General features: G+C 42.1%; 1 protein-coding gene and 2 long non-coding RNA genes across 3 annotated transcripts; 2 read left to right on the forward strand and 1 right to left on the reverse strand.

Annotated features, from left to right (window-relative positions):
• Positions 1–460: 460 nt before the first annotated feature.
• LOC136776833 (homeobox protein aristaless-like) lies at positions 461–22,485 on the reverse strand. The gene is made up of 4 exons (XM_066732713.1): positions 22,171–22,485; positions 3,532–3,892; positions 2,251–2,296; positions 461–1,477 (listed from the first exon to the last, which is right to left on the reverse strand). The coding sequence occupies exons 1-4, from the start codon at positions 22,325–22,327 to the stop codon at positions 842–844; spliced, it is 1,200 nt and encodes a 399-aa protein (XP_066588810.1). The 5' UTR covers positions 22,328–22,485; the 3' UTR covers positions 461–841.
• Positions 13,403–15,335, forward strand: LOC136776835 (uncharacterized). The gene is made up of 3 exons (XR_010823157.1): positions 13,403–14,144; positions 14,504–14,745; positions 14,857–15,335. It is a non-coding gene; the product is annotated as an uncharacterized lncRNA (long non-coding RNA).
• On the forward strand, positions 16,927–19,551 carry LOC136776834 (uncharacterized). Its single transcript, XR_010823156.1, has 6 exons — positions 16,927–17,548; positions 17,639–17,918; positions 18,032–18,193; positions 18,278–18,512; positions 18,590–18,823; positions 19,068–19,551. It is a non-coding gene; the product is annotated as an uncharacterized lncRNA (long non-coding RNA).
• Positions 22,486–22,732: the final 247 nt, after the last annotated feature.

Raw genomic sequence — 22,732 nt, forward strand, 5'->3', positions numbered from 1 at the left:
TAAACTCACTTTCCCATGCACCAAGGGTGTAAAACCGCAAATAAGCCCTGGCAAAGTTTTGCGCAATTTTCATGTTGAAAAGAAAATCATCTCTCCTCTCATTGAATTATTCTAATGAAGAATGCTGTATAAGGATAGGTGTACTGTACTCTTAAATGCAAATCCTTTTGATATAGACGGACAGCTATTAGGTGTCTAGAACCGGTGTAAAACACTTTAGGGTAATCACTGGTTTGCTAACTAACTGGTCCGGCTCTCCTATATAGCTCTTGAATACTGCACGCGCTAGTTTTGCGCGCTACAGGGCTACTCTGCACCGGCCGGCATCGTCCAACTGTTTACACCGTAGTAATTTGCTAATGGCCGAGCAACGCGATGAATTTCGCTTCTTCGATAAAATACGTGCTCCGCATTCGGAGCACAACCTCGATGCTTCCCCTTGGAGAGCAGAAAACAAGCAAATGAAGCGTTATTTTCATTATAGCCATTTATTCATTGCTAAGAAGTTGTAAAATAAAATATCAAGTACAATTAAAGTCGACGGGACTTTTTCACAGGATCTTAAAATTACGCTTGGATAGTACCCACTAATCGTCTAATGCATACTAATATAGTTATAATGGAAAATTATACTATAATCGCTAAAAGTACGTATCGTTATGTGGAAAAAGAGATTTTGGAAATTGCAGTTGCTATCTCGTTGTGTTTGGGTCGAATGAAACGACATGGACGGAGTTTGGGGTAGAAACGTCGGAATTCGTTGTTTCATTACATGAATAATAAATAGATGAGATTAATAGTGCGTAGGTTGAAATAAGATGATTGCGTGTGATGCACAGGTTCAGCTAATGAGGTCACCACTTTTGCGTAACATTTCCAAGTGTAGCTCGTATTCCCTAGCCTTGAGCCTGAGGGAGGCTATGCTGTTGGTCCTCCTATCGATATCGGGCAGAGTTCCGGTCGGCGAGCCCTGTGGCGAGTTGGCGGCAGCCGGGAGATGAGGTAGTGGTGCGGAGGTAGGCGGTGGTACTGGTGCCGGTGGTGCCGGTGGCGCCGGTGGTGGCGCTGGCGGCGGCAAAGGTGGAGGCGGTGGCGGCGGCGAATTTCGGAGTCGCTCGAATTTCGGACGCTGTCCAGCAGAGATGTTTGCTAGCAGACTCTGGAAGGACGCGGCCGATGCGTATGGCAACGGCGGCATACCAGGTGGCAGCAGGGCCGGCGGGCCACGATGATAAGAGTGAGCCGAGTAGCCAGCTGGTAAAACCGGACCGTGGCCCAGCGTAGGATATCGAAAGGCCTCGAACGGTTTACGCAATGCTGCGAAGCTGCCGAGGTGGGCAAATGGGTTTGGAAGACTCGGGGCTACAACGGCCGATGGCGGTGGCCCTGCCGAGCCTAGGTACGGATTGTACGGATGAGCTTGTGGCCCAACTTTTTCCTGTTTCCGCCATTTGGCTCGTCTGTTCTGAAACCAGACCTGAAAGAAAGAAGAGAACCAATCGTCAGTGCGTGACTCGAATCTATCTTGTACAACAGTATATATCTATGTATATATATAAATATATATCTATGCGATGACAGAGCAATTTAAGTTATCCAATGAACCGCTGGAAATCGGCTTTTTTCACAGAAACTTTCAATTGTTGACTTTTACGAACGCGTCGCTCCCGAGCCAAAGCTATAATGTTTCTCGGTGCCGAAAGGGGCGTGACGAGCGAGAGAAGGAAAGAAGGAAGAAGGAAGGAAGGGTAAGGTAAGGAGAGAGAAGAGGAACGGTAAAAAGGAAAAGGGGCAGAGCGCGTAAATACCTAGAATAAATTAAACTAATTGAGCAAATTAGCCAGCTGTTCACGCAACTACATAACACTGCTGGATGTTCCTCGCTGCTCTCTGTGATGAAGAGCTAACACACGCAACGTATTGCTTCGTTCTTTCCTTTGGCTCCTCTCTATCCCTTTTACCTACCTACCTGGATTCGTCCTCTCTTTTCTCGCTCGCTACTATATACCTATATATATATATGCAATCTCTCTCTGACACTCGACACAGCGATCATCTACCTCGAGATAGGATAAAATATCCATTTGCCAGTGGCAATTATCTCAACGAAATGTCAGAGGACGCGGAATAAACGCCATTGTGCAACATTGATTTTCTTCTTTCCGCAGAAATTCTATATATATATATATATATATATATATATATATATATATATATATATATATAGTAAATGTTGCTCCATCTATTTACCTGTATCCGTGCTTCCGTCAGACCGATCTTCATGGCGAGCTCTTCCCTGGAAATGAGAAAAACAAGAACCGTTATTAGTCTGTCTTTTCGAATGTTTTTCTTCACTCCCCCTCCCCCGCCCCCTACTCTATTATGTACACATTAGCCGTGCGAATGTAAACAACGCGCAGCGAGAACGAGTCTTTTCTTCTCTCACTCTCTTAGTTAATAAGATCACGGAATTTCGCGGTTAAGCTTAATTATGCCAGTGGTGGCGGCGGCGGTTATCATAGAGGCAAGAACCGTTCACTCATTCACTGCTGGCATTCTGCCAACTCGTGAGTGTCCTTGCCAGTCCTGGGAACGGCCAAGTTTTCTCGGAAAGTCGTAGAGCTCTCCGCTGCTGCTGGCATTAACAGCACGTAAAAGGATTTTTGATTTGCCAGAATAATGAAAGTATATAGTATCGATAGCTGCGTGTATAATATAGCAATCCCGTAAAACTCGTTTGAGCTGGAATTGTCGGTGGAGAGCCGCGTTAATGATACACGGCTACACGTGAGATTATTGAGAAATAAGTGAATGAAAGAAGAACGAGAGTAGCTTGTGCATTTTGTAAAATCCAATAGGCTAGGCGCGCGGTTAATTCAGGTAATTACTTGATGGACAATTACATTATCTAATTAACCTGGGAGGTCGGGGTGGTAGGGGCAGGCAGGCAGGTAGGCAAGCGAGCGAGCGAGCAAGCAAGCAGTCACCGCTGCGGAACGGCCGTGATTGTCCGTCGTGGCGCAATCCTAATTATTATTGTTTAACGCGGCAGCATCATCGCGCAATGCGATCTCTCGCTGCTTCGAGGAAATTCTACAAAAAGCATTTCCTTTTTGCCATTTGACAATTACCGATTGGCCACGCCACTGTGTCGGAGAAAGCGCTATACACGAGACAGCCAACTAATTAACTCTCGTCGTACACTAATCTTATTTGTCCTAACGGATCGAACGGTTGCGCGCTGCAATCTCCTTTCTATAATAAGGAGGGGGGAGGAACTGGTTTCCCCCCCCCCCCTGGTTCATGCGGATCACTGGAAACAATCATCCTTGTTAAACCGTCCAATGATCTAGCCTTTACCAAGAACCACGACTATACTATATATTTTCATATACATGTATATACAAACAAACTTGTAATAAGCTGGCGTAAAATCCAATTAACAATAAGTGTAGAGACGCGGCAAGAAAAAGAGTGAAACATTTATATACAGTATATATATATATATATATATATAAACACATGAGAGACCTAGTAAAGACATCGGGATAATGAGTGGTGGAAAATGCCTTTTCCAATTCCTCCAGTTGAAAACTGGTAAAGGTCGTTCTGTAACGGCGTTGCTTCCTCTTTGGTGCAAAGTCATCGACCTCGGCTTCGCTCTCCGGGCTGGCAGGTGCCTGTGCCACCCGAGGGTGGTTACCCTCATCGTCGGCTCTCGATTCTTCGCTGGAGATGCCCATTTCTTGCGCTGTCCTTCTTTCCGAAATTGATTGCTGGTGTTGTTGCTGTTGCTGTTGTTGTTGTTGTTGAACGGGAGGACTACTAGTGGCTGCTGGGCTCGTCCTGGACACCGCTTGCTGCTCGCCGCTGCCCCCTCGCAATGACCTATCTATATACAAGAAAAAATTAAGCTTAGCTTCGATAATGATCCAATTTAACAAGTACCTTTAGATAGTAGTATATTATAATATAACGTTACTTTTTTCTCTTCAGCTTATTAAGCGAAAATTACCAAAAGCGAAATCTAATTCGCGTAAACACTGTAATTTTACAGCGTACATCCATAGGCCGGAGCTAATTTCCTCCCTCTGACCTGCCGTTAAACGTAATTTCAGATCGTACGAGAGATTCGCTTTGAAATTGACAATATTAGAAGCCGATTGTCAACACCGTAGGCTGCAATTACGTAATCGCCGAGCATCCGATAGGTCGATGAAAAAAAGAAGAGTCCCGCGCGTCCCTTGGTGCGAGCAACGACTCGTAATACTCTATGGAAGCATATTTATAGGCTCGCGAAGACGTTTGATTAATGGCGGATAATTAGCTTTTTTGCCGTCCTTGTAATTCTTAATAATTGAGCGTAATCGTTGTATGGCTTTTTAATCGTATTAGACGGAGGCGCGTTGTGCAATGGAAAATTTCTTGCGAAACTTAATTTATCCCGCGCAATTGCCATTCTTTTGCATAATATTGTCTAGAAAGATTATTGATCGTCGTGCGGTGCAAGAATGCCGCGCGCAATTATTATTGAATTTGCCTCGTCACAACACAGTCACAACAATCACAACGAACAGTGTGGCGAGCTTTGTCTTCCGAAAAGGTAGCCATGCGCATCGAGGCGACGCATGCTCGACCCTTTGCCACTGAAACTAATTAGTCAGGCTAGATGATGATCGTTCTTCCTTTTCTACTCTTCTATTGAAAGATTCAGCCTGTTTGCCTTGATCCGCCGGAGAGCATTGTTTCAACTGTTCGACGAAGTGCTCCGCGAGAAGAGAATTATCCCAGTTCCGGGAAGTCGTATCGGAACCTTTGATCGGCCGCACCGGAATTCGACAGTGGAGGTCCTCGCTGGTCGAACGCCACACCGATCTTATCTTCTCGATGCGACGCGATGCCGCATGCCCATTTGCCCAGAGAAAGTGTCGTAGCAACGACCAACAACCAATCAAATCGACTGATTCCTCGCACCATCCTAACCTCCTCATCTTATCTACACTCCGCTCTCAACTGCCAAATATATTTACGTCGTAGCTCTATATACAGTGTTCATGCACTATACACATCAAACTCTCGGATAGATTTTCAGCACTACCAAGAAATTAGCTTTTTGCACGTAGAAATGACGGGAATTCGCCAATTAAGGGCCTGAGACACGGCAATTAGCGACGCTCAATTTTCAAAGTTGCGACGGTTGCGACGACACACGGGGATTCGAAGTATCGAGACCGATTCTCGCATCGCATAGCCGGTGTCTTCCGAGAAGATCCATCCAGAGCGCGCATTCCGCTGTCTAATCCATTTAACATAAAACCGCCATCTGTTCTTCTTTCTCTTACACTGGAATTCGCTCGCGACGAGTCAATTCCCGGTAAGCTACCGAACGCTCTCAGCAGCTCCTTCTCTTACATCTTTATCGCTTTTAACCAAACTAGTTTACTCCACGAGTCACCTGGCAATTACCACAATCATTTCCCGTGAGCTTCTTTCTCCATAGACTCCAACATGTCGATCAAATCACAAATTCTAATTCGTCTCTCATTTTCCCGCGTTTAAAACAGCCAGTAGTTGATTGTTCATTGTTTGGCGCCCCCTATGTATTATGTATAATACTACGTACAACATTATTTATCAATCGCAACCAATCAGAGACGGTGGAGGGATGGTTAACCCGACGACGGAAGTAACCGGTCAATGGTATAATTAGTTCAGTCGTTTTCCCGGTATTTTGTCTCGTTTTTCTCTCTTTCTCATAGTAATTAATTTCTGCGCAATTACGCTGGTAAAATTCGAATTCCAGATTAGAAGCTGTCGAAAATTCACTAATTCGTTATTGGTTAATTTTTCAAAAATTGCGCATGCGTCAACGGAAGTGATCGTCGAACGGGAACATGCAAATGCAGGCAGACAGAGGGCAGATCCCGGAGAGAACTCGTCAAGTGTCGTTTGCTTCTATTTTTAATTCTGAATTATAAGACGATAATATTAATGTTTGTGGGATGAGAAAATATTAGACAAAGAATGGACCAGCTTATCATTGGGAGGAGCAGCTATCCGTCATTAAAAATGAATTTAGCGGTTCTGTTGTCTGATGGTGCATCAACAAAGGACAATTTGAAAGACTAGAGAGATGCATTGCAACACTATTCGTCAATTATCAGTAAGTACCATTTGAAAGTGATACAAAGTGATACGTAGCATTTGGGGAAATAAATTGCCAGGTGCATTTTGCGCCAATAAACGCTTTAAATTCGTGATCCTTGAGAGAATGCATGGGTAACTCTTATTTCTTTTGGTTTAAACATACGTAAAACCTCATAGTGGTCCAAGCAGAGAAAATGAGGCTTGCCTTGGTGGCAGGTAGTGGTTATCCCCAAGCAAGCTTCCAGTTAATGGCAAGCAAGCCTCTCTCCTTCTTACATTAACCCACATCGCATTCTATACATCCCATATCCAATCTACCTTAACATAATTTTCAAGAAATTTTTCATTAGTGCAATATTATAGAATCAAAAGAGCCATCGTGCAATTGTCATTATTAAGCGATATATACTGTTGTTGTTCGCATAGTGGCAGATCGTAAAGTGTGATTAAGGTAATTGATTTAATTATCTGCAATTTTTTGTTTCTTCCGTGCTTATCTTGCGCCTTCCTGTGCTGCTTCAACATTAATTAGCTCGAATAGAATTGAAATTGCCATTTTGCAGAGATGAGAACGCGCGCAGCATCCTTTCTAGGTTAGGAAGACAAAAACAGAGGGCACTGGGGGTGCACGTAACGTTAAAAAGTGTTCTAAAGCAGCACTTTATAGAGCCACTGTTGCTTCCTCGTTACAATGTAGCAAGTGAGCACGTTGATTACGACAATTTCTCTAATTACTGACACAATCTTCGTTGTTGCGTGTTGGAAAAGCATGCCCTTGCCAAGTGACTCGCTATTAATTAACTCGAACAAGATCGCAATCTCGCAATAATTGTTAATAACTGTCGAGAATTGCTCGCGTGCTTTTTCAGTTAAACGAGAAATCCATCGGCACACTGTGCCAATAAATGTAATATTGGTAAGAAGTTACGGCGCTTGCTTCTTAGCAGCGGTTAATAATTGACCTCGTCGAATGTATGTGGGTACGTGTTGTACTGCTATAATGTTTACTAGTGCTAATAATAAATCGTTTTGAGATAAAGCCCCTATGAACTCGACACTGATCGTTTTCTTCGAAGGGACTGAGCGCGAGAGCAGTTGGGTTGTTGAGGTTAATTTCTATAGAAATAAGCAAATGTCCGTTGCGTCGACACACAGTCGGGAAGCCAAGGGAGAGAGGGGTTATTTTCAAAACAGAAGGAGAATAGAATCGGCGGCCATGTTTGTTACTAGTATGCAGTACAATATGTACATATGTATGTATACGAGACCTGTTAGGAAGAAGAAAGGACGGAAAGGCTTGCGCGTTACGACACGATGATAACGCGATCATGTTTTTATTGACACATAAGCGTCAGTGGGATAATTGTTGCGGTCGTTTACGCGAGTAAGATCGCTGAGAAAAACGATGCTCACTCAAGCGGAGAAAATCGCGCTCGGTCGCCTCAATTATTTATTTACTCTCTCCTTTTAGCTTGAATTATTATACATAGATTATCGGTAAAAAAGATCGGCGGGCAGCTTTCTCACCGACCGGATATACACTCCATCGATACGTTAATTAGAGCGTAAACCAAATTGGATTGACGCTCGTAACGCGTAGCCACGGATAACACACCGTTCATTTTCATTTTTAACTTTTTTCAAGCGATAAAATTAGATTTCATTCAATTAATGTAATCGTATTGCTATATTGCCTTACGTGGAATTCCTCAGCCTCTTAATATTTACTAAGCTAAGGAACTCGTTTTATTAACGATGACGATAGGATTTTCCAGCGAGAATTAGAATTTCAAATGCAATTACTATGTATCGGAGCGTTAATTTTAAATAGCGTTAATTCTGATCGTGATTGAAATTATTAATGCGTCGTTTGTTGCAGGTAACAATAATATTGCTGCTGCTGCCGAGTGTTTAATTAATTCGTTTTCTTCACGCGCGCCCAAGGACCAATGACGCAAGGAATCCATTGCAAGTTCTTACATCATTACAAATTGTGAGTATATCTCGAAAAGTGATAACTTCTTAAAATTCAATTATTAATATAGTACGTGTATTTTTGCAGGTAACGTATTTCCAATACCATGTACTGTAGCTGTACAAAATGCGTGCATCTCGTGCGAAGCGAATTGAATTGGAGAGAAAAGACAGTAACGGGATTGGAAAATGCTTGGTCGATGGGAGAAAAAAAACTCAAGGCTATATAATACACTACATAAAGCCAAAATCGAAGGAGAAGCGTGACGCTGCTTTGTGGATTTTAAGGCAAGAAAGAAAATTATTTACCGTATAGCTATGAGACGAGTGGATTTATCCGATAATTGTCTCGTTACTGAATAAAAAGCTTTTTCATCTTTTTCTGCAGTGTGTTCAGTTTTAACGAATTGTCATAGTAATTACTAAACGGTGGGACGAATATTCCATTGTGAAATTTGGATCGTTCGACCACTGGCAAAGCGGAAGTGACGGAGTTTTATAATAAGCAGTATACTATGTAAGGGGAAAGAGAAATAAGAAGAAGGGATGAGAGAAAGAAAGAGAGAGAGAGAGAGAGAGAGAGAGAGAGAGAGAGAGAGAGAGAGGCGTGCAGCAAAAGAGATAAAACAAGGTGGAGAGTGGTCTTCGAACATTAGAAAGGTCCGATTGGATTAGTGGCTAACAGACTTGTCCGTAAATAACAGGGCGCTTCTCTTTTTAGGTAGAAATTTTACAAGCGGTGCACTCGCCGCAACATCGAAAACACGATTTTACCTGATTCAACAGACACGGATCAATCATCATTACCAATGCTTTCAATAAAATTTTCCTTGCGTATTCACATTATTGATAAATGTAAGAAATAGTGAAAAGTCAGTGGTACGCTCAGGTACAAGAATACATTTGGACAAAAAGCTGAGAGATGAGTCAAGTTGTAGAAATGTTGGAAGAAGGATGATACCGGTGGGTGAGATGCTTTTAGCTCTGGCACAGAAACAAGTTATTTATTGTTGCTATCTGATGAGACTGTCTTGCAAGGTCCCCGACCGAACACCCGAACAAACATTTTACACCTGAGTTAGGTAGCTACATATTTATAGTAGTAGTAGTAGTAGTAATAGTAGTAGTAGTATTTGCAATCGTTACCTTCTATTAATTGCAATGATATTATCGTATCGATCAAATTCTCTCCGTATAAAAAGAGTCTCAAGAGGAACGTATATCGTCATTAAATCACACGAGGCTAATAAATAAAAAAGTAAACTGCCTTATCATAATGGATCTTGTCAGCGTGTGGGTAAACCCATCAGATGCGCAATGTGGCTTTAATTATAAACGAAAGGGAGATTTTAATTATGGGCAAAACTTGTTTCTACCGATCGGAAGAGTTACTTGCCAAGTAATTAGGATAAAAGATAAGTGAAAAAGTCTTATCATAATGGTGCTTGTCAGCGCGAGTCATAATCTTCTGTGTTGGATGCACGTTGAATTTCAAGTAGAAAACGAGGATGAAAGATGATACGCATTATGTATTCCCGCCTAATTTACCTCTACTGTACAAATTAATTTTGGAGTCGAAACGTTTTGTCTCGCTCGGAGAGGAACGCAATATTTATTAATGGATTCTTAAATCTTATGGTAATTATTTCACCCATGCTATATAGTAAAATACCAACCTTGCTTAGACGACAGGATTACTTTTCATAGATTCACGATGCACCGAGTAACTATTTGACTTTTCAGCCAAAAACAAAGGAAACTGACGTGGGGCGAACACTTTTTAATACACAAAGAGTGTTAACGAGGGAAAGATGAACAGCAGCAGAAACAACGACAAAAACTCACTGGGAGAGAAAATTTAACGATGAAAAATGTCATTGATGGCCACGTGGGAAGAGCAGCAGAGGAAAAATCTGGCGACTCGACGCAACTGTTTTTCTGTATTTTCTCTTCTCTTCTCTCCTTTTGTTCGATTGCGCTTACACTTGTGGATCTATATTGCTCGCTTGCTTTCTCTCTCTCTCTCTCACTCTCTCGCGGTTTTTCTTCTTACTCCCTCCTCTCACCTCCCCCTCTCCCCCTCTTTAACAAAGCACCTTTCACCGTTGCTCTCGAAACGGGGCTAGAGTGTGACAGAGAATTTAACGCCGCGACTGCGCGAATCGCTGTGCTTGCTTGCCGAGTTGGCAGTTGGTTGCCTGGTGCGCTTACCACCACCAACTGCCAACGGACTACCACCACCACACACGACCATCTTCAATAACGCTGGAGAGTAGTAGAGTGTTCGTATCCCCTCTTCAAGGTTTCCTCTACCCTCTCCAATGTCATCCCCCCCCTACTTCTCCTTCACCTACCATTGAAGAGTAAAACCACCCCTTCCCCCTCTCTATCTCTCTCACTCCCTCTTCTACGTCATGATCCTCTTCGTCGTCCTCTTCTTCTTCTTCATCTTCTTCCACCTCTTCCTATTCTCCTCTCCTCTTATTGTTTCTCTCGTGGTAGCCTTGCACTCCAAGTTACCATTACCAATTCTCCTCGTGCGCCTGCCTCAGCTACGAAGCAACTGCCACGCCTCGGTTAACTCGGTTAGACCAATGAAAATTTTCTGTTTAAACGCCGCCACCGCCGCCGCCCTCCACCCTCCACAGCCCGTCCCATGATATTCACCGTCCTCCTTTCTTTAAGATCTCAATTTTTGTCATCCGTGCTTTCATTCAACAGCTTTGGAGTCCAGGAGATTTCATCACCAGGGTGACACTATGAGGAAGAAGCTAGGTTCTCGAACGAAACTAATACAACACTGGAATTAATACTACAGGATAAGAGACGGTGGAGATAAAAACAAAAGGAAGATAAGGAAGAAGGGTGGCTTAAAGCAGTTGCGTCGTTGACTTTCCGCAGTAGCAAACAGAAAAATGCTTTTAACTATATAAGAAGGAGGAAGTGAGGTTGCATTGTTCGTTAATCGAATTGTTAACCACTGCTGATTACTGACAATTAGCTTCCGGTAGCCTCGTGGCAAAGATAAATTGGGGAAAGTTATTTTGCATCGTCGTCCTTTTTATGTTACAGGATTTTGAGTAATAAAACGATATCTACTGGTGAAGGAAGGAGCCACTAGGAGGTCGTCGATGAAGATGTAGATACGAAAAGGAAATTAGCTACCAGATGAGAGAAGGTATTGTGAGCGAAGGACTCGGCAAATGAAAGAAAATGCAGTAGCAACAGTGGAGAATAAGAGTTCTAAGATGAAAGAGGAAGGCCCTGGAGGAGGGCCAATGGAACATGAGAAGCCGACCAAGGTGATGAAGCTGAATAGAGAAGATTGTAGATATAATCGTCGATCGATTGAGAGAAGAAAAAAATATCGAGCATCCTTTATAAGAGCAATGATTGCATATACACGGTGGTAACGTACTAACAGCTAGATCATTTGATTGGTTAATTTTAGTAGTTAATTTTGCACGAGGAATTATTGGAATTATTTTGATTTCAGGAGCAAGGTAGAATGCCATGCGATGCTCAAGATAATTAAGGATAATCAGTGGTAATATACATAGTACATCGGCAGCGTGTAGGCAGGCAGACAGGCAGGGTAGGCGGACGATCCGAGATACTTGTAAGATATTGAACGGATCAAGTCATTGCTTATAATGGAGTGAGAGCAGTGGAGAAAGGAGATGGTTGATTGGTAACCCGTTGAGGGATGATTTGCACGATTTGAACGATTTGCACGATTTGCACGAGGAAGAACAATAATGATCGAGTTTCGATTTGCATCTCGCCTCGACGCGAAACGCTTGAACCGCACGAGCGCTCGCTCAATGAGAACGTCTTTTTACCACTCTTTATCCTCACTGCATTGTGGACTCTCGCTCTCTTTCTCTCTCCCCCTCAGCTCTGAAGTCAGCTGCCCTTTTCAGTTACACGACGCAAAGCCGCAAATCTCCACTTGCGGTTTCTCCTGCAATCTGCTCTCGATGCTTCGCACCACGTCAAATCTTCGTCTTTCCATATGATCTTGTTGGTTTAGCGATATTACCGATAATTTGATGATCGACCACATTTTCATCCTTCAAACGTAGCGACTTCCGGTGATTTTCGCATTTCTCCACAGAATTTACAAATGTGTCGTTGGTTTCTTTTACTTAGGCGACCACCCACGCAACCTCTTGACGGCATCAGTCTGGATATATAGTCTCTTAATAACAGGGATAACAGAGACAGAGATGGAGAGAGAGGAGGAGGAAGAGGGAAAGGAGTGTAGAGGAAAGTGCGGAAATCAGAGCAAGCAAATTCGAAGAACTCGACAGGAAGGTGCTTCCATTAACGCAACGCACTGCGTGCAAATAGTACAACGAAGTGAAGTAAAAAATACGTAAATGGCACTAATGGATGATTCATAGGTCGTATAGTGGGTACGATCTCTCTGTAGAGGTAGAGCACACCGATGACGCTGCGAATTTACCCGGCGTCAGTTTGACTCGTAGCAATTTCACGGCAAGTTAACCGCCACCGTGTTGAGACAATGTTGAACTACCTTCTCTACTATAATGCGCTTTGCTCTGCGCGATACACGCTTATTTGTATTCTTAATAAGTTCATTTCGGGGAACTCGCCACGCCCCCTTTGTACCCTTTGTAGGCAGCTCGGAGAAATTAAGCAAAGGGGAGAGAATACAAGAAATCAGGCCCGTTTTAATAATGCCAACTCATTTTCTTTTCTACAATAGGCCAAGCAGAAGAAGAAGAAGAAGGAACATCTCCAACGGAAAAAGACAGTCACGATTCATTAATCGAGAAAGAGTTTTGCGCTCATGAAGAGCTGCTGAGAGACTATAACAGTGAGAGAAATATAAACCATCCAAGGTTTTTTCTTGCTCCCTTTATCGCAAATCAGAGCTTATTATATGCAGCAGCCAGCACCATTGGTATATAATAGAAATCGATGCGCATGCGTTGAAAATTATTGAAGAACGGACGAGAGACGAAGATCGAGTTCCATCCCATCGGAGCTCGGCGCGCATCCTATCCCAGCAATCAAGAGAAAATCGGTCTCGATCGCTGGCGATTCTTTCGATCCTCGTTTCTTTTCTCCCTACGTTTTGCCGTATAACCCTAATCTCGTAGCTTAAAGGAACATTTGGAGATGTAACTCTGTAGACAAAAATAATCAAGTGTGATTGCTCGTAATGACGGGGCTAAGCTGTCCAGCTTAACAAATGATAGTCCTGAGCCCGGCGTTCTCGGGAAGAACGGTCGAGACAGAGAGGAAACTGAAAAGAGCGAGAAGGAGCAGCGATAATAGAATCGCGCGGAGACATTGGAGCGAGAGGAAGACGAAGAAGAGGAAGAGGAAAAGATGAAGAAGAAGCAGAAGAAGGGATCCATCTGATCCTCGTGCAAGCATCTCCTGTAATCGATCCTATCCGCTTCGCTTCGATCCAAACCGATCCGATCCGCATGGAAAACACCCAATAAGATACGCGGGTTTCTTATTAATAGGCTGCAGCCTCGCGCTAAGCTACTTTTCTCCTTTTTCACTTTTTGCTCGCCTGCTTGCTTGCCTGCCCCGGCCTGCTTGCCCCGGCCTGCCTTCTTCCTCTCGCGCGTCATCACTCTCAACACTCGAGCTAAACACCCTCATCATTGCCTGACCTGCAAAACGCTCTCGATATTTGTATAGAGGGAAAAAGTCGTGTGAAAAGTTATTATATCAATTGTCGAAATCTCTTGTCAGGATTAAGATGGAGCGACTGAGAGGAGGAGAGTTACTATACACGTTTTCTAGAAGAGATTCAAGAGGAGGAAGCATAAGAAGAAGACGAGAGGGATGCTGACGTCGTCGGTGGAAGGAACGAATGGATTTTGATGAGCGTGATAAAAGCAATAAGAGGGGGCTAGAAGAGGGAGACGCGTGCATTGGCAAAAAAGAGGCGATGTGCTTTGCAGGGTAACAGGCGGCTACCGTCCACAGCGGCCTTAATGAAGGAGAACAGAGGGCGTGCTCGGGTGCACCGGCCAGTAAGCAATGTATTCGAGCCTATAATTATGTAGCTTGCTACATATACCCATCCATAACGGTTATTAACAGCAGTCCAACCCGGCCTTCACTCCCTCTTACTTACTAGCCTCCACATCTACTATACTACTAATCATTTTCTTTCTTCTTATTCCTCCTACCCCTCCTCATCCTCCTCCTCCTCTTCATCTTCCTCTTCTTCTTCAGTTCTCCAACTCTTCTCTCCTCCACTCTTCATCCATCGAACAATCTAAGCAAGACAAGATTAATTGTCGAGAAAAACTGCTGGAAAACAAAACTACTCACGGCAACTTACTACTGTCAATACGAATGATTATTATAGAAGACTAATTTTTTCCAGGATCCGGATGAAACTGAGACAATAGTCGGAAATGGCCGTTCGGTCCGCAGCAGTTAATGACGGTACACGGGATCGCAGAGTCTGAAAAGAAATCGGGACCGGAAACCACAGCCAACTAATCTTGCAAAATGTATGAAAAAAGTTTCGAGACAAAGCTGCTGCTAAAGGTGGGTCCAGTCATGCAGCAGAAAATCTCGTAACCAGTCTCTCGAATTATACGACGCTAAAGTCAGGTTTTTCAGGTAATAAAATATTATCGCATAGTCCACTATTTATTTATTGTTTATTATATTTGTTCACTGTGCAAAATCCCCCTTGGTACTTTCCAATAGCAGTTGTTTAATTGTTTGTAGGCAACGCGCGCTCGCGCGTGCATCGATATCGTTTCTCCCAGCGATTTCACGCTAACGAAACGAAACGAAGCTAAAACCAGCTAAAACGGTGTGGTGGCGATGGCAACAAGCGGCGTTACAGAAAAATTGGGGGCTGTCACGAAAGTGAACGAGACGTCGTCGTCGTAGTTTCATTGGAAGCTTCGAAAAGCAATGAAAAAGAAGAAGAAAGGGATTGTGCATGATTATCAATGACATCGCATCTTTCAACCTTAGCCTTTTAAATATCGATTTACGTTTAATCAACTTGAATTTCTGTTTCACTAAATCGCTTATTTTCACTGTGGCCATAAGCATAGAGAGTAAAGTTACTTGGTCGGTGGCCAATAATGTCCATTTGTCACGCTAACCCAAGAGATACGATCAATCTTTATACTAGAGTATACTAGTCGTGCATGTACTGTAAATTTGAAGAAGAGCATTCTTCTATGTATAAGAGATTTTGCCGTATTTTACGGCCCTGCGATGAAGAGGATTTACGTTACTCCAAACACTAAGAGTATTCTGCTTCTGAAATTATATAGTATAGAACATTATTTATAGCTTTATTCGCGTTAACGAATGCCTATGGACTTTCTGATTGGCACTAAATGGAGTTTTGAATTTTGAAGGAATGATTATTTACGATGGCCGCTTTTAGAATACTGACGTGTTCGCTTGAAAATATGAAAAAAAATATTATAATAAAGAGGGGTAAGCGGTGTGCGCGTTCATGGCCGCGATCGAGCTCGTACTCAACGGCCATTATAGGAAAGGTAATAATATTTAATTGCATTTTACGACATCCCCGTTTTGCCGTTAATTGTAATTGCCGTCAAAGATGGCGGTATATTGCTATAGTTAGTATAGAGTGTTGTGTCGCGATAAGGAGATCTGCCTTGAGCTGCTGTTGCTGCTGCTGCCGCTGTTTCTGCGGTCAGTCCGGATCTCTCCCTCTAGCCCCGCTATATATATATATATATATATATACATACAATTATAGTGAAACTATTGACAGCAACGCTAATAGTATCCTGTGCTAGTTTGCTTTGCCGCTGCTGATGTCGCGTGCAAATAAGAAACTTACAAGGCAACTCCATGCCTCTTATCGTGATATAGTATGCTAATTGCAATTAAAGCGCGCTTAGCTTGTATACGCTATCGCTCACCGGTTAGCAATGAGCTATCGCTTACTTTCTGCCAACTTTGAGCAAACTTTACTGTACCTTATTTCGGACAAAGTTTGTTTAATTGATTAAAATTTGTTAGCTTATTAACCAGACTCTTATCATAGGCTTAACCGGGCGGATCAAATGAGAGTAATACGATCGTCTAATTATGTTAGGAATATCGCGTCGCCGATTAAATGCATTTGCCCTCAACAAAGCCATTAGTCGCGCTTATCTCACGTGTATGTCAGATCGACATCTCTTCCACGTTCAGCTTTAGCAGTCACGTTAACTACCACATTCGTGACGAATATTCATTAGACGGCGGCAACGCACGCCTCAACGTAAATACTAGTCCAGTTCACGATTTAATTTTATACTATAACATTTCTATTTTCTATGATAGTTGCTTTCATTGTACTTTCTTGGTGTTTCGTAAACGTAAATCGCTCTGCACGCAACAAGTACCATACAGATTTATACGCGTCATGTACCTTGAAAAACAGCACTTTGGTATTCGATTGGTTACCATTAATGGGACGAAGCGTCGTCAAATGAAGAACATTTAAGCCTTTAAACCAAATGACAACGTTGTATTTTACGTTATGCATCGGGCATAATCATACGCGCCTCGTCGTTAAGCTTTCCTAATTATGTAGATAGACGTCGTTCTGTAAGACTTATATCACGCTAATTACGACAATCGCTGATTTCTTTGCTCGTCTTTTTCTCTTGATTGATCATCAAGGCTATTTAACAAATCGTAAATAGTAGGATTCATCATTGTGTTTATCTGTTGTGCGTGCGTGCAAATTTAGGAAACAATTTAAGATCCTTTAGGAATTTTTTTTTTTTGTTCGAAAAAGGTACTTCAAGCTTTTCCGATAAGATTGTCTTCTGTAAAAGATATCAAGGGGAATGTATAAAGGTGGGTTATTTTCTAGCCATAAGCAGACAGGTAGATATACATGTAGGCAAAAAGGCTGATAGAGAGGAGAGCATCCAGCAAAGTATTTGGAGAGCTTAAGTTTGGGGCAAGTTATCGCGCTTATGCGAGGACCAGTCATTTGTTTCTCGCGATAAAGTCCATCAAAAAAACCAGATCTTCAGAATGCTCCTCGCGCGATTAAATAGCGACGCCACTTAAATACCTAAATGGAGCCTCGCTTCTTCTTTGCATAAGCACTAAGATTATTTCATCATGATTTTCTCTTACAGGTAATACGACGCGAAATCGTTCCTTATTGGTAAAAAGCGCCAAGTATTTAAGGATATATATATATATATATATATATATATCTCAATCTGGTCGTCTGGTCGGTTGATTGGCAAGTAAAAAACCAAGGGAGAGAGAGACAGAGACAGAGAGGAAGGAAAAATTAGTACGCCATTCGAGTCGCGTCGTACGAGCTTTAACCGATCGAAACATGGAATTTGTTGCTCATCTTCCCCCGGCAGTTGGACTCGATATGTTGAATTCCATCGAGTCCCGTCGAATTACATCGGTGAGATGGGCATCATTAAAATTAATTGTTCCTTTCTTTTCAATTTTCCTATAGAAAAGAACTTGCTAATTCTGTCATTTGGTATTTTAGCTTGTAGAAAATTAATGTGAACGTGATATACCTAACAGTTATCTATACAAATGTACATTGGATTTATTATAATTGAGTTGGATATGCTGAATTACGTTGAGTCACATCGAGTTGCCTTGGTGAGGCGAAAAATAGAATTTATCGTTTTTCTTTCAACAATTTTCGTAGAAAAGAAATAGCGAAAAAAGCTTGACGTTTGCATTTTTGAGTAGTACAAATGTTACGTACTGTTCATCTATATAAATGTACATTAGATTTATTGTAATTGGATGGTTCAAAGGTACGTACATATAGTGTCAAAATAAATTGCTCAAGATGTAGTGTAGCTGTTGGAAGGGAAACTAACGATAAATAAGAATAATTTTATTACTGCCTTTCTTTGACCTTTAACAGTTTCCAGGAGACAATGGTGTTACGAAATTTGATGCATTCTCGATTGAAAGTGCGGTTCTTAATGCGAAGCAGATTAAACATTTGAGACGAGTTCTGCGAATCCATTAACCAGGGACACGAGAGGATGGATGAACTTTAAGTTCCTCTTATGGTCATTGATAGGTGGACAAAATTTAACACGACATTCTCAAATGTAAAACTAAATGGAATTTTTGGATTTTTGACAATGAAAGTAGGTATTTTCAGGCTAGCTTTGGTTATTTTATATGGCGGCGGCAAACAACGAGCAGAGCGAGTTATCGTTCCGTTGGCTGCTTCGATTTACGAGCAGCTAGAACTTTTAGTGGTGCATATCCCAAGTAGTAAGTGGACCCTCCGAGTGGTCTAATCGTAAGTGCCTCTTCATTGCGGGTGCGTGCACCCGTCCACCAGATAAGACTCGCCCGAAAGAAAAAGAAAAAAAAAGAAATGTCGACAAAGAGTACGTGTTTACGTGAGGGAGAAGGAATTCGGTTGACTTCTAAATTAGAATTATTGACTCTGCTGTTTGTATTACAGGACAGGTAACCTGATGGACGGGCTAATGGCTTCGACGTCAGACAGCATGACCGACCAGCACCACGTGTGACGACTACCTCTCTCGTCAACGCCATGCGGGCTGGCAAAATCCACCGTGCGTCTGGTTAGATAATATTTCAAGAAATATTAGTCTCCGAGGGAGGAGAACGCAAAGGGGTTTCGTTAAAAGTGTCTCTTTCTCGGTAGTAGTGCTGCTTTGGGCATATCGTAAAGGTGAAACGAATAAGTCCTATCTTAACAGAATTTACTAAAAATACATTGGGATATCGCTCGGTGGCGTCGTGTGTCGCTGCCCAGAGGACCGAAGGAATTCTTCCTTTGGAATTTCTGGTATTCGGTCATGTGCATATATATATATACATACACAAACACATACATATGCATATACTATACTGATATTAGAATACTTGCTTCTTTTACCATTTATACTGATCTAAGTTTTCGTCTTTCTCTTCAGATAATGTAAAGCTGGTCAAGTATGCACTATTATTTCCGCTTATGACTCACGGCTGAGGGATCACGGCTCGTGAAGAGTCGCTCATTGGAAAATGTCATTAAGCGGCGGGCGGCACCTGACAGTCTGCGTAATTTCATTCCCGAGCGAGCTAAACGCTCCCGCTCCCGCTCCCGCAACCGTCCTTTCATGCCGAACACCTTGGGAGCTTTAGCCTGACTTTCGTTCTTGGAGAACGGCCTCGTGGAATTGCGCTGCTTTCCGTTCCTGGCGCGGAACTAATGACAAGCAAACGGTATGACGATGACACAAGCGACACAAAGGGATGAGAGAGAAAGAGTAACAATAAACCAATTGGTCTCTATATTTTTCCTGGCGACGAAGCCAAAAGAACAGACCTCATCTAGATAAAGTTAAATATCAAAACTAAATTCACACCGTGCTGCTATTTTCGCTCTGGTTGCTCCGTGTACCCCATCACTTATTGTTCTCGGGACAAGGTAATTTCGCTATAATTTAGGAAAGTCATTAAGACGCGCACCTGCCGATAATCCATGTAATTTTCTAGTAAAAGCGAAATCTGATAACCATACTGTTACTTTGTAATAACGCCTCGTTCTCAACACGTTATTCAAATTTTGCGGTAAGAGCGTGGCATGAAAGAGAAATATTATTTTATTCGGAAGATTAAGCTTCAAAAATAGTTACACTCCTGCTTTTTCAGTTCTACTGCGAACGATTTGGATGTTTCGGTACCGCAAGAATGGTTGGCCAATTTCCGGACTGTTCGCCTGTTAATTAGTAGTTTCCGCTTCCTTGGATAAGCTGCTATTCGCCCCCGGAAATTGAGTAAGTAGAAAGGCTTGCGAGCACGAATTTTCAAAAAGATCCGTGTCCCACTAGGGTTATACACCTACTAATGGCAAAATTAGGCACACATTCTCGTTTTCGTTATCGAAAACAGGTTCAATTAACTCTTTTACTTTCTCTGTTCTTCTCTTTTATAGGTGCTTTCTTTCTCCCTCACTATTCATAAGTTTGAGAAGAAATTAACGAGATGAGCGCTTTGCATTTGATATTTACTTGGAGCTCGCCATGACTCTCTTTTTATTGAGTCATATATCAAGCCTTCGGGCCTAAAAAAAACCTCAAGGCATTAAAAGGTAAAGGTTTATCCACCTGCGTACCTATACACATAAATTCACGAATCTCTGTGTAGGTGTGTGTTTATATTTAATATTAGTATAAAAATCTTCGTCCTTAATTTACTGCTGCACAGTCTTTTTGAATTTGATTAAAAGAAAAAGTGACAGTTATACGACTGAAATGAGAATAAACATTTCTTCTAAAGACCGCAATGAAAATGAAATTTCAATTTTATTTATTTCGTTACTATGATACATAGTAAATTTAAATGTCCGTAGTAACGATCTCTGATATTATTAGAGGAAAAAGAATTTCCATGTAAATTTGGTGTAATTACAAAGCTCTGTTTTCTTTCTTTCAGCATAGAGTGGAATAAAATAAGAACGCCAAAAGTAATTTATCTCGACTTTAAACGCGCACACTCCTTTCTATGCTAATGAAATCGTGATACAGATGGAGAGAAAAAAGAAAGCAGAAAAAATGTATTGGACCATTCGATAAAGCGGGATAGCTGGGCGGATAATAGAAAATTAAATTTATGTCAGCTGGAGTATTTACGCAAGATATTTATAAGGCTTCTTTCCTTAATTAACTATAACGACTGGCATACAGCGCCATTCCTAGCACGCCATACCAACTGACCTCGGCTTATTAATATTAGAATTTTTAACTTTGGATTGAAACGTTGTGTGAACGACGATTTGAGAGCAAGAGTGAGAGAGAGAGAGAGAGAGACAGTGAGAGAGATGGTGAGGAAGGGGAGGGGGGAGACCAATGCTGCTCCGCATTCCAATAAATAACGAAACAAAGAAGCGGCCAACCCCTAACCCTCCCCATATACCCAAGAGCTGCCGTCATATTTACATCCGATAACGAGCCGCCGGCGGATATTTACATTTTTAATAGCATAAACCCACAGGCCTGTTGCCTCTCTCGAGATTCGACTCTTAAACCCTTCAACCTTTACCTTTTTCTATCTTTTTTCTTTTCATTTTATTCACTCCACTATACTATATTCATTCGTTCAACCAGTTTCTGTCCGTTTCATTCATTGCTAGAAATCGGTCGTTACACCCGTAAACCTGACAAAAAGCAGCTCGTGGAGCGAAGCAAGCTTAATTGGATGGAGTGTTTGACTTATTTGCAATTAGCGATTACTTTCCTAAGCAGAGGTGTATATATGGTGTAGGGTTCTGTGGGAGAGTCATTGACTGTTTCGGATCGACAGAGCGATTAATGAACCAATCAGCTAATAACACGTCACGCAAGAATAGTACCTAATCTCTTTATACTACATATTATGTAGATTCGATTTGAAAGAAACAACTATAATGTATACACGCTAATAATGCAGTAATGCGCCGCCAGGTTAGTTAGCTGCTGAGATCGCAGAGATGTTGTTGACTTGACTGGCTGTTGCGGGGGGGATAAGGAAAAGGGAGCGCGCTAATAAAACACAATTAGTGGAGGCTCTAACGTGCTGACCAATCGCCTTCATTGTCGACGCTCGCAGTTGCGTATTATAATGGCTTTAGCAACATTATTTATGACTCTCCATAAAGAAATCATCATATCTAGCCAAAGCTTCTTTTTTTTCTCTCTTTTGCCATTCCTTTCATCGATACGATGTCCTATCTTGTTAATTACTCGATAACACGTTGATAACATTGGACTAGAATGAGATTTTCTTATCGCGCAAACTCGTTTCATTTATCGTCGACGACCAAATGGTAATTCGCTATTTATTTTCCCCGTGAAAGCCGCCCGCGCAATGCTCGCTATCTCACCTGTCCTCCAGCTATTTAGCATATCGGCTAAAGCGAAACTCCCGTCTGACCACGCATCTGCCCCCTCCCCTTTTATGTATTATTATGTGTGTATGTCATAGTTTCCTCTAGTAGTTCTCTTTTAATGACACGTGTGTTCGTTTGCAGAGCAAGAAGAAAGCGGTAAAACTCACCTTGGACATTGGCATCCTCGTTGATCGGCAAATGGTCAGCAGCATCCTCCACATCTACCAGGCTTCTTATGCTGAAGACACTTTTGGCTACCCGCGTTTTTTGAAGCTCGCTGCTGAGACCCTCCGTTGGCCTTCGTGGCGTTGTGCTAAGGTCCATTTTAATCCACTAGCGTTATCGCCACCCTTTAGAAAGGTTGATCCACGCACTAGCACATACTTTATTTTTATATTGTTTCTTCCCTCCCTACTTCGTATCTCTATTGATCCCACTTTTCACGTTAACCACTCTTTCCCTCGATGAGACTGACGCCATTCTTTTTTTCTCCTTCTTCTTTTTCTCTTTCTCGTACACTTTTCATTAACCGACACTTTTCCATTCATCATCCCTCGCACGATTATTCATTTTCTACCTGCTCCTTCTTCGCCTCCTCCTTCTCACGCTTGATTTTTCGTACTTTACCTTTTTATCTGTCTCTTCCCGCATTATATGATCCTCAAATTACCAGAAATAGTTTATGTATTCTATACATATAGTCTAGATGTCAATCGGTTGAGGAAGAAG

This window comes from Prorops nasuta, unplaced genomic scaffold (genome assembly GCF_024137725.1).
Source record: "Prorops nasuta isolate Cenicafe-Biocafe unplaced genomic scaffold, Cenicafe_Pnas_1.2 PNAS00010, whole genome shotgun sequence".
Taxonomy (NCBI): Eukaryota; Metazoa; Arthropoda; class Insecta; order Hymenoptera; family Bethylidae; genus Prorops; species Prorops nasuta.

Bases quoted from the DNA above. Each gene is read 5' to 3' on its own strand.
- LOC136776833 (XM_066732713.1), bottom strand. From the start codon at position 22,327: ATGGACCTTAGCACAACGCCACGAAGGCCAACGGAGGGTCTCAGCAGC. The intron at 2,297-3,531 runs GTCTCTCATGTG...TCTCATTTCCAG, and splicing joins TATCCCGATGTCTTTACTAG to GGAAGAGCTCGCCATGAAGA. The intron at 1,478-2,250 runs GTAAATAGATGG...TCTTTCTTTCAG, and splicing joins TGACGGAAGCACGGATACAG to GTCTGGTTTCAGAACAGACG.